This window comes from Solea senegalensis, unplaced genomic scaffold (genome assembly GCF_019176455.1).
Source record: "Solea senegalensis isolate Sse05_10M unplaced genomic scaffold, IFAPA_SoseM_1 scf7180000017308, whole genome shotgun sequence".
Classification (NCBI taxonomy): Eukaryota; Metazoa; Chordata; class Actinopteri; order Pleuronectiformes; family Soleidae; genus Solea; species Solea senegalensis.
The window spans coordinates 1,487-14,025 of record NW_025322331.1 but is presented as its reverse complement, the minus strand read 5'-3'; the positions used below and the strand labels follow the sequence as shown (position 1 = coordinate 14,025).

At 42.6% G+C, this 12,539-nt stretch overlaps 1 protein-coding gene across 1 annotated transcript; it reads left to right on the top strand.

The window, feature by feature from the left end:
* The first annotated feature begins 1,619 nt into the window (after positions 1-1,619).
* LOC122764192 lies at positions 1,620-3,445 on the top strand. The gene is made up of 7 exons (XM_044018503.1): positions 1,620-1,653; positions 1,727-1,847; positions 1,936-2,116; positions 2,253-2,548; positions 2,663-2,835; positions 2,945-3,193; positions 3,299-3,445. Exons 2-7 carry the CDS (start codon positions 1,778-1,780, stop codon positions 3,380-3,382), a joined length of 1,053 nt encoding a protein of 350 aa, XP_043874438.1. The 5' UTR covers positions 1,620-1,653; positions 1,727-1,777; the 3' UTR covers positions 3,383-3,445.
* Positions 3,446-12,539: the final 9,094 nt, after the last annotated feature.

Below are 12,539 nucleotides of genomic sequence, written 5' to 3'. Positions count from 1 at the left end.
CGGCTTTCCTGTTCGTTTTAGAGCTTCGGCTACGCTGACTTTTTTGACCAGCCCGACCTAAGGAACGCGTGTACCAAGTTTCGTGCATGTACATTAAACATGCTCTTCAGGCCCACAATATTTAGGGGGTGGAGCAGTTATTTGTCCCGCCCACTTTCATTTTTTAACGCACATTCCCCGAAACACTAACAAACGTAAATTTACACCAGGTCTGATGCGCTTGCAAAAATTGGTGAGTTTTGGGGCATGTTCAGGGCCTCAAAAATGCGATTCATTTGGTAGGCGGAAGAAGAAGAAGAAGAATAACTCTTACGATTACAATAGGGTTCTTGCGCAACATTGTTGCTCGAACCCTAATAATAATAATAATAATAATAATCCTTCCAGTTTCAATAGGGTTCTTGCAACCTTGTTGCTCGAACCCTAATAATAACAATAATAATCATAATGATAATAAAAGTATAATAAAGATAACAATAATAATAATAATAATAATAATAATAATAATAAAAATTACATAATAAAGATAATAATAACAACAACAACAATAATAATAATAATAATGATATTAATAAAAAAACTGTTCATGTTTTTTTTTCTTTTTCATCCTTTACTTTTTCAGATGACAAAGCCTAAAAAGCAGGGCGAGTGCCCTATCTGTGGGAAGGTCCTTGTGTCCGTGGCCAAGCACCTAAGGCTCAGCCACAATTTGGTGAACCCAAAGGAGAGGGCCATCATAAACAACCTGGCAACAGGGAGGACCCGAGTGCCACCGGGGCCCTGCCCTGTCCCTCTGTGTGCGCCTTACATGTTAAATCTTGAAAAGCACATCAGGGCCCACAAGGACCTAACTGCTGGCCGGATTCAGGCGGAACTTCTGTCGATTAAGCGGAGGACGGCCCTTAAATTGCTGGCCGAATTGAGGGCCAGTAACCCCACACCTCCGATGGTGTCCTTATTGGACATCTCGGATGCAGATGAGGACCCAGAGGAGGGGGTGTCTGGTTCCTTTGCAGGAACCAGACGTGCATGAATGCAAGGGCAAGGGTCCGAGAGCTGGAGAGGAAGCTGGAGGTGACGCGTCTCAATGCTGACCTCATTGTGATGAATGAAAAAAACATAGTAATTATAGATTCTATCCATGTTTAATGTCTTTGAATAATGCAATCATTGCGTTGTCAATAATTGTAGTCCTGTTTTCTTTTGCTGTTTGTTTTTCCCTCTTCAGAGACAGCTGAGAGCGTTCCAAAAAGTAGCTCCGCGTCGCCAGCGCCCCAGCCTTGAGCAGCTGTTTGCGCAGCCCCCTGCCCGGCCAGCAGTTAGCTCCTCCTCCTCATCTGGGAGTGAGGAGGAGGAAGAGGAGGAGCAGCAACAGCCGTCCCCTGCTCCGGTCCTTCCTCACTCTGACTCAGAGGAAGAGGAGGAGGAGGAAGAAGATGAGCCACGGCTGCTGCTGAAGAGGGTGGAAAAGCAGCGACACCTTTCCTCTCCCCGTCAGGTGAGAAGATAATAGAGTAGTGTAATTCATTGTCATTATCATTATCATTTTGCCCAAGTCCAAAGTACTTAACTTAATTCAACTCCCGACAGAAGAAGAAGAAGAAGAGGCAGGAGGAGGAAGAGGAAGAGGAGGCGGACACAGCCTATGAGGAGGTTAGTGTAGAATCATTGAGCACATGTGGTCATGTGGTAGAGGTGTTATTGATGTTTTGTTTTGCTTTTCCAGGAGAGTGAGCAGTCACGTTGGACACGTGAACAACATAAACTGTTCCGTGCTATGCGGCCATATTTCTCTGGCCGAAGCAGGGGCTCGTTAATTCGGGCCATTGAGTTTGGCACCTCCATGAGTAAGAGTTAACACATTGTGTATGTGTGCAGGTGTGTGTTGAGTGTTTTCTCGCTACATTCATCGTCATGTGTGTTTCATCATTTCAGATGCATACATGGAGGAGTATGCTCAATTTACATACTGCCCCGAGGGAACGAAAAAAATGAGGGAGAATGCTCAGACGAAGGTCAGCCGGGCCAAGGTCTTTGTAAAATATCTTTGCCTCGGCTGCCCTTCCCTGACGCTTTGGGACTGGACATTTTTGTTCAACGTCCCCCTCCTGAAGTTGTAAGTAGTGAATGCATGGAGGATAAGCATGTTCCTTCTTTGCAAGTCTTTTGCTTAGGGTTTGATGATGATGATGATGATGAAGTATTGGAAAGATGTGACTGAAACTAAATCCAGACTGGTCTTCTTTCTACAGTTACCCTGCTCTCCTGCGCAATGTTGGCCTGGCCCCAACGACAGTTGCGCTGTATGTGGGCCAGGCCATCTCGTTCCTCGAACACCTGAGGGACACACTGCCAAAGTACTCCCGCCTGAAAAGTTCCCAGGTCAATGTCCTCGTGAGGGAGTTGCGAAAGGTTTACAGAGACATTGGGAGGAAACTCCTTGGACACCAGTCGCTTGTTAAACAGGACAAGCAGCAGCGGCTGGTGTCCAAGGAGGACCTGGCCCAGTGTCAGGCCTTGGCCAGGGCGAAAATGCCTGAATTGCATAGTGAGTCTGTATTGCCTCTCTCTCTCTTTCTCTCTCACACACTTTTTGTCAGAGCCTAAAAGCTTTAAGTGTGCATGTCCAAGGGTTCTCTTCTCTCTCTTACTCTAATTACAGAGGACATGAGAAAGGCGCCAGCCAGAGACCCCAGGACCCGCTACAGGTTCTTTGGCTACCTGGCGGCCTACCTTTTGTGTATATATGGCCACAGGTCAGGAGTGCTCACGAAAATTAAAGTAAAAGAGGTCAAGGACGCCTTGGGAGACGAAAGGGCGGGCTACCTGGTGAATGTAAGTATCATTTTATTCTCATTCCCAAACTTTTCCCAACACTTAGACGTCAATTTTTGTTCATGTACCACACTTACAAATTGGCGGTGTCATACTTTGTCTCCTGCAGGTGATGGAGCACAAAACTGTTAGAAAATTTGGCATGGCGCAGATTTATCTAACAAGTGAAGAATATGGGTGGTGCACCGAGTGGCTCCGCTTCCGACAGCGGGCGGTCCCCACAAACCATTACTTTTTCTCCGCCCTTGGCCGCGGCGAGGCCAAGGATCTGGTCAAGTATTTCCGGAAGGCCTGGAAAGAGATGGGCTTGAGGGGATCGCCCACCCTCATGGACATCAGGTCGGCGGTGGCTACCTATGTAAGTGTCAAAAACACATGATGAGGATTTGGTCAATTTGTGGACTGTCAGTTGTGTTCGTCTCACTGAAACTTGTTCATTAATGCCTCATTTTCTTTTCTCTAGAATTTCGAATCCAACGATTCAGAGGTACGCCAGCATGTGGCAACGTTCATGTGCCGTGATGTTAGGACACAAGAACGCTTCTAATCCCTCCACATCACCTTGACCCGAGCGAAGCAGATGAGGGAGCTCTTTGTGTGCATGTCACTAAGAAGAGGAACACATGCTCCCTCATCTGCTTCCACTGTGTCCTCCACCTCTGTGCCCTCCACCTCCACGCCCTCCACCTCTGTGCCCGCCATCTCCACGCACTACACTGCAGAGGAGGAGATGGATCAGAAGGTAAGTTAAAATAAAACCTTGCAATTGCTATCACACCACAGTCCAAGTTCACTAAGCTCATGTGTACCTTTTCTTTGTTTTGAAGCTTACCCCACGGAAGTATGGGCCCTCTCCCTCACAGCTGCTGGTCAAGAAAATCAAAGTGAGGCTTGGCTTCAGCCCAAGAAAGAAATATCCGTCCAGGGCCAGGAGGACATGAGTGTCTGTGTGTGTGTGTGTGAGTGTGTTAAAAAAATAAATAAATAAATAAATAAATTAAAAAAAAACAACCCAAAAAAAAAACAAAAAACAAACAAAAAAAAAAAGGTTCAGTGTGTCTATTTTTTATTTTTGTTGTATTTTTCTTGTTTCTGTTCTAGTTTTTATTTTGTTGTATTTTTTGGTTTTGTTTCTTGTATTTATTTTTGTTGTATTTTTTTGTTTTGGTTCTAGTTTTTATTTTGTTGTATTTTTAGGGTTCGAGCAACAAGGTTGCAAGAACCCTATTGAAACTGGAAGGATTATTATTATTATTAGGGACCGAGCACTCTCACAGTGTGCGAGGACCTATTGAAATTCTAGCAACATGGACCGAGCACTAACACAGCAGTGTGCAAGGACCTAGGACCGTGCACAAACACAGTAGTGTGCAAGGACCGAGGACCGGGCACGCACACAGTGCGCGCGGGGTCCGAGCCCACGCAGTGGGCGAGTACATATTGTTATTCCAGGAATTATTAGGGTTCGAGCAACTTGGTTGCAAGAACCCTATTGTAATTGTAAAGATTCTTCTTCTTCTTCTTCCTCTTCACCAAAGTAAATCGCGTTTTAGAGGCCCTGAACATGCCCCAAAACTCACCAATTTTTGCAAGCGCATCAGACCTGGTGTAAATTTACGTTTATTAGTGTTTCGGGGAATGTGCGTTAAAAAATGAAAGTGGGCGGGGCAAATAACTGCTCCACCCGCTAGAACTTGTGGGCCTGAGGAGCACGTTAAATGTACATGCACGAAACTTGGTACACGCGTTCCTTAGGTCGGGACGGTCAAAAAAGTCAGCGTAGCCTATGCTCTAAAACGAACAGAAAAGCCGCCATCTTGGATTGAAAATTCATTTTTTGCCGATTTTGGCCATTTCGCACCATCGGTATTTGAACGAACTTGTCCTAGAGCTTACATGGGATCACGTTCAAACTTGGTGAGGTCACTTTGGACAAGTTGATGATCTAAAGTTGCTAAAAACTTTTTAATAAGTATCATGGCGTATGAGAAAGGGGCCAGCAAAGTTGGTGAAAATTTTTATTTTTCGCCACAGGCAACAAAACTCTTATAACTTTGCGATAGAAGGTCACTTCCCAACCAAATTACCTAGGGTTGATGATGGACCATTGCTGAAGAAGTCTGTGGAAATACTGTAAATTTTTAGCACAGCGCCTCCTTGTGGTAACAGAAAATACAACAAATACACAATTTCGGTAATAACTTTTACATAGTTAATCGTATCAAACTCAAAATTTGTGACAACATTTAAAACACATGAAAGATGATGCGTGCTTATTATGATAACAAATGGTTCAACGGTGTTGCCATGGCAACACTGCAAAGTCAGATATTTGTGACAAAAAAAAAACTGCTACAACTTTGTGAATCTGAGTCCAATCTGAACCAAACTTGCTGGGATTGATGATAGTCTAGCCCTGAAGACACCTATATGAAAATATTCACTTTCAAAAACAGCGCCTCCTGGTGACAGCAGACACTATGACACCTGATATTTGAATGAACTTGTCCTAGAGTTTTTGTGCGATCACCTTGAAAATTGGTGAGGTCACTGTGAACAAGTTGCCGAGCATAAGTTCCTGAAAGCTTTTTAAAATGTCGCTCGGTGTACGAGATAGGGGGCGCCAAAGTTGGTGTTCATTCATATTTTTCACAACAAAAGGTGAAACTCTTACAACCCGTAAAACTTGTCCTCCTGAGGAGCACGTTGAATGTACATGCACAAATCTTGGTACTCACGCGTTCGTTAGGTCCAGACGGTCAAAAAAGTCAGCGTAGCCGAAGCTCTAAAACGAACAGGAAAGCCGCCATCTTGGATTGAAAGTACATTTTTTGCAGATTTAGGCCATTTCGCACCAATGGTATGTGAATGCACTTGTGATAGAGCTTTAATGGGATCACCTTCAAACTGGGTGAGGTCACTGTGGACAAGTTGGAGATCTAAAGTTATTAAAAGTTTTTCAAAATGTCGCATTGTTTTTGAGATAGGGGGCGCCAAAGTTGGTGTTCATTCATATTTTTCACAACAAAAGTCAAAACTCTTATAACCCCTAAAACTTGTACTCCTGAGGAGCACGTTTAATGTACATGCACTAAACTTGGTACTCACGCGTTCCTAAGGTCAGGATGGTCAAAAAATTCAAAGCAGCCTATGCTCTAAAACGAACGGGAAAGCCGCCATCTTGTATTGAAAGTAAAATTTTTTGCAGATTTTTGCCATTTCGCACCAATGGTATGTGAACGCACTTGTCATAGAGCTTTCATGGGATCACTTTCAAATTTGGTGAGGTCACTGTGGACAAGTTGAGGATCCAAAGGTATCAAAATCTTTTCATTAAGTATCACGGTGAACAAAAAGAAGGGCGGCAAAGTTGGCGAAAATCACGATTCCTCGCAACACACAACAATCTCTTATAACTTTGCCATGGAAGGTCAGGTATTAACCAAACAACTGACAATCGATGATGGGCCCTAGCTAAAGATTTCTATGCAAAAACTGTAAATTTTGAAAAAATCGCCTCCTGGTGGTAACAGAAAATACAACACATGTCACAATTTCAATCACAATTTCGCATATAACTTTTACAGAATTTATTGTAGCAAACTCAAGATAGGTGAAAAAATTTTAAACACATGGTAGATGATGTGTGCAGAATATGATAACAAATCCTTCAACATTGTTGCCATGACAACACTGCAAAGGTTTCACTCAAAACTCTTATAACTTTGCGATAGAAGGTCCTTTTCAAACCAAATGTGCTAGGGTCTCAAGATGGACCATGGCTGATGAAGTCTATGCAAAAACTGTACATTTTAAAAACAGCGCCTCCTGGTAGAAACAGAAAATACAACAAATTCACAATTCCCTTATAACTTTTACACACTTCTTCACATCATACTCAAAATTTGTGAAAAAAAACAAAACACATTGCAGATGATGCGTGCCTAATATGAGAAGAAATCGTTTAACGGTGATGCCTGGCAAAAATGCAAAGGATTACCTAAACTGAGTGATTCAATTATGCAATACCATTTTTCGCCACATGATGGAGGCATTTGCCTTCAAATCTATCAAATCTAACATTTACAGTTTCTCATGCTGTTCTGACAGGGATTGTTGTTTCCACTTGAAACTTGATATGTGAGACCTCAGACCCGTCAGGAACATGTCTATAAAGCAGTAATGCCAAAGTCAAATACACGGGGGGCAAAAATAAAAAAAGTGGAGGGCTGGGCTAGTTCAATGTTTATTAAAACTTGCAATTTATTGCACATATTGAACCAATACCAATACCAATACCACAGCCTATATTGCACTTAATCCTTAAATTAAATTAAATTAAATTAAATTAAATTAAGCAAAACATTAATAAAATCAGTTGCAATATTTTCTCAAGGCTCTTTCAGTAACAAATTGAAAACATTTTTTCCTTCTTCTTTTTAACAGGTAAACAGCAAAATGTTATTTTCCTTCAAAGCTCACTGGCAAGATAAATGCAAAAAAGAAACAGCATGTGTTACAAAACAAATCAGTGTGCTGCTCTGATCCTCACCAATGTCTGTCTTTTATAATAAAATTAGAAGTTAGTGCAATCTGCCTCCCACCTGTCTTGAAACCCCATGTTTTCACTGTCTACCTTGCTATTTGCCTATTTGGGGGAGAGGGAGATGAAAATTGACGGCGATGTTTAGTCCTCTACTGTGACTGTTATGCAGTTCATGAAGGATGACATGGGATCGCGCTCGCTTGCGAGCACTCGGTACGCGCCAATGCACTCGCAGTGCATCTTGGGATTTGTAGTATTATGGTGCTGAGGGCACATAATACTGAAAGCCGGTTTTAGTAGTAATTAAATATCATCCCGCAAGCCAGAGATAACTCATTCACGGGCCTTGACTCTGACATATGTGCTGTAAAGGATAACCTCCCTACAAGAAGTAGAGCTCACGAAACAGGAAGTAAAGTCTAACATTGTCCAATCCGCACGAAACTTGATATGTGAGTCAAGGGCCCTTCCATGAACACGTTTACGGACACACCTTTCACCCAACAGGAAGTTGGTCATTTTAAACAGGACGTGCCCTTTTAACTGGGCTGTACAATGTCCGATCCGCACGAAACTTGATATGTGAGTGAAGGGACCTTCCATGAACACGTTTAAGGACACGCCTTTCACCCAACAGGAAGTCGGCCATTTTGACCTTGCATCCCTGCGCCATCTGACATTGCGCAGGGATGCAGCTGAAAATAACTAGTACCGCAAGTGGTGAATGAACGGGAGATGAGCTAGAGGACTCGCGCGGTGATGTGGACGCACGGCGACTCGCGAGCCGTCAAGCTCGAACCCGTTGATTACCGCTTGCGGTACTAGTTATTATTAGGGACCGAGCACTCACACAGTGTGCGAGGACCTATTGTAATTCGAGCAACATGGACCGAGCACTAACAAAGCAGTGTGCAAGGACCTAGGACCGTGCACAAACACAGTAGTGTGCAAGGACCGAGGACCGGGCACGCACACAGCGCGCGCGGGGTCCGAGCCCACGCAGTGGGCGAGGACATATTGTTATTCTAGGAATTATTATTATTATTATTATTTTCTTTCATGCCACGGGATCTCGAATTTGACCCCCTGAACCTGCGTGAAAACAGACGAAAATTGGCACGCACATCAGAACTGCCAAAAAATTCGATAAAATAGTGGAATTGCGAAAAAACAATGCAAAATGGCTCAGTAGTGCCCCCACAGGTGAAAAACAATTAGTTTCACCTAAATTCACGAAACTCAGTGGGGTGATTGTTCGGCGTAAGCCGAACAAAAAATCCTCTTGACACCATGACCTCGACTCAACAGGAAGTCGGCCATCTTGGATTTGGCGTCCATCTTGGCGTTTTACAAGTTTCGTAACTGAACTAACTTGTCTGAGGGCATTCATCATAGCGACGCGGAAAATGCGTCAAATTGTTATAGACCCATCCAAGATCAAAAGTTATAGGAAGCTTTCGCAGATTCAAAGGGGTGTGGCCACGGCAGCCATCGGAATTTCGGCGGCTCGCCACGAAACAGGACGTGTGCTATTACTTCGCCACACATGCGCCGATCGGCACAAAACTTTATATGTGACACCAGACCCCGCCCCTGAACACGTCTACAAATGCGAACTTGACCCCAACGCGATGTCGGCCATTTTGAATTGCGCGTTTCGCCGCTAAACAGGAATTGCCCTGTAACTTCACCAAAAATTGACCAATCAGCCCAAAATTTGATATGTGAGACCAAGGGCCCGTCCTGAACACACCTGCAAGACGTCACCTGCACACAGGAAGTAGATTGTCTAAAACAGGAAGTGCCCTGTAACTTCACCAAAAATTAAGCAATCGGCCCAAAACTTGATATGTGGTACCAAGGGCCTGCCCTGAACACATCTGCAAGACGTCACCTGCACACAGGAAGTAGGTCTTCCCGGACAGGAAGTGACCCTTTACATTGCCATACGTCAACCAATCTGTACTAAACTTCACATGCGAGATAAGTAACCCGGCCAGAGCCCACATTATACATGACATGCCGGTAGAGGGTGGCGGCCGCGAGGTCCCGTACAACGCTGCTTGCAGCTTTAATTATTATTATTATTATTAGGGTTCGAGGAACAAGGTTGCAAGAACCCTATTGAAACTGGAAGGATTATTATTATTATTATTAGGGTTCGAGCAACAAGGTTGCAAGAACCCTATTGAAACTGGAAGGATTATTATTATTATTATTATTATTATTATTATTCCCCCAAATGAATCGCATTTTTGAGGCCTTTCCCATACCCCAAAACTCACAGATTTTTGTGACCGCATCAATCGTGGTGTAAATTTACGTCTGAAAAAGGTTCGGGGAATGTGCGTTGAAAATTGAATGTGGGAGGGGCCAATAAGTGCGGCGCCACCTGTCCAAATTCACTATGACCAACACAATTATCGCACATGCACGAAAATCGGTACACATGTGTAGAAGGTCGGGATGAAGAAAAAATTACATTATGACCATGATCCAAACCCAACAGGAAGTCCGCCATCTTGGGTTGATTGGCCATTTTTTGGCGATTTTGGCGAATTCGCAGCAATGGTATTTGAACTAACTCCTCCTAGACTTTTCGTGCGATCACCTTCAAACTTGGTGAGGTCCCTGTGGACCAGTTGAGGAGCTCACGGTATCAAAAGTTTTTTCAAATGTCGCATGGCGCGCGAGATAGGGGGCGGCAAAGTCTGTGATGATTCTGATGTTTCGCATCAGAAAAACAAAACTCATATAACTTTGCGATGGAAGGTCCGATCCGAACCAAACTTGCTACCATTGATGATGGGCCATGGCTGAAGACGACTATGAAAAAACGGTGAAGTTTGAAAACAGCGCCTCCTTGTGGTGAAAGAAAATACACCAAAAAAAAGTTTTTTTTACGATTTCGGGAATAACTTTTACACAGATAATCAGGAAGTGCCCTCTAACTTTGTTGTCACAAATTTTGGGTTTGATACGATTAACTATGTAAAAGGTATTCCCGAAATTGTGTATTTGTTGTATTTTCTGTTACCACAAGAAGGCGCTGTGCTAAAAATGTACAGTTTTTCCACAGACTTCTTTAGCAATAGTCCATTATCAACCCTAGGTAATTTGGTTGGGAAGTGACCTTCTATAGCAAAGTTATAAGAGTTTTGTTGCCTGTGGCGAAAAATAAAAATTTTCACCAACTTTGCCGGCCCCTTTCTCGTACACCATGCGACATGTGAACTAACCATAAGCATCGTAAGCTCCTGAACTTGTCCAAAAATACCTCACCAAGTTTGAACGTGATCCCATGTAAGCTCTAGGACAAGTTCGTTCAAATACCGATGGTGCGAAATGGCCAAAATCGGCAAAAAATTTACTTTCAATCCAAGATGTTCGTTTTAGAGCATAGGCTACGCTGACTTTTTTGACCGTCCCAACCTAAGGAACGCGTGTACCAAGTTTCGTGCATGTACATTAAACGTGCTCCTCAGGCCCACAAGATTTAGGGGGTGGAGCAGTTATTTGCCCCGCCTACTTTCATTTTTTAACGCACATTCCCCGAAACCTAATAAACGTAAATTTACACCAGGTCTGATGCGCTTGCAAAAATTGGTGAGTTTTGGGGCATGTTCAGGGCCTCTAAAACGCGATTTACTTTGGTGAAGAGGAAGAAGAAGAAGAATCTTTACAATTACAATAGGGTTCTTGCAACCAAGTTGCTTGAACCCTAATGAGAATAATCTTAACGATTACAATAGGGTTCTTGCGCAACCAAGTTGCTCGAACCCTAATAATCCTAGCGATTACAATAGGGTTCTTCCAACCAAGTTGCTTGAACCCTAATAATCCTAGCGATTACAATAGGGTTCTTGCAACCAAGTTGCTCGAACCCTAACTAGTACTGAAAATAACTAGTACCGCGCCGACCCGCGCGGTACTAGTTATTTTCAGTACTAGTTATTTTCAGCGGCGTCCCTGAGCATGTCGGGCTGTTGAACCACCCGGACGTGTGCAACAACCTCATCAGAGTGGGTGGGGGTCTCCTGTTTGGGCAGGTTGGGCAATGTACTGCAAAGTTACAGTTTACTTTCTGTTTTTGATGTTCCACTTCCTGTTGGGAGGTCATCTTTTGTAGACATGTTCAGGGCAGGTCTGTGGTGTCAAATCTTGAGTTTTAGGTGGATATAACAATCCCCTACAGAAGCATGATAAACTGTAAATGGCATATTGTATGCCTACACCATGGGGAGCTGTTTTTGAAATTAGATATTTTCATACATCAGTCAATTGCGACCTTATTTAACAGTAAAAAATCCATACAATTGCACTGTTTTATAATAATTAAATTCTCATTGTCACAAATATCATTGTTGAATGGCAATGTATACAAATGTAAGCCACACAGGAATTAAGAAATTGAAATGACACATTTGGAGTGAAAAAATCATAAGCTCAGGATTGAACTTGATATGGTGGCATCAGTCCAACATTTTCTCAACTGAGCTAATGGAAGCAACGTATGATCAGTGAACTAAAATCAAAGCTTATGGATCTTACAAAATTGAGGGCTGCAACATTCTTGATATTACGATATAAAGAAAATGATATAACGTGAGTTGAACCATTATCTCCCACTCTCGTCAAGCTCCTCAACTACTGTTCTAACCCGTAACATTTTAATTTCTGTTTGATTCACCTTTTTATAATACAAAAGTTATATTTTTTCACCTTAAGTGGTTCAGATAGTTGTAATAGATGATATAACACATCAGAAATAGTTGTTATAAAATTTTCAATACTCTGTAAGTTATTGCAATAAAAAAATAACACATGTTCATTGTTTTCCTTTATTTATTTTTTTCAAACACTCAAAATTACTTTTCAGGAGTTGTCAGTGTATTATAAAGGGAGAAAAGAAACAAAAAATTAGCATCAGAAATATGTCAGGTCCATGTTTTTATGTTTGGATTGATTTGCACACTGAAATACTTACTTTTTTATTCGTGGGCCACTGCAAAAAAGAGAGTTTTACTCATGAGTCCATGTGTTTTTCCTCAGACTAAATTGTTTTAGGTTTTGATGCATTCTATTGCTTATTTCTGTCAGGACTGGGTTCTGTGCTTGTCTCACCTTCTTGTTTGTCTTCTTCTGAAGACATTTTCAC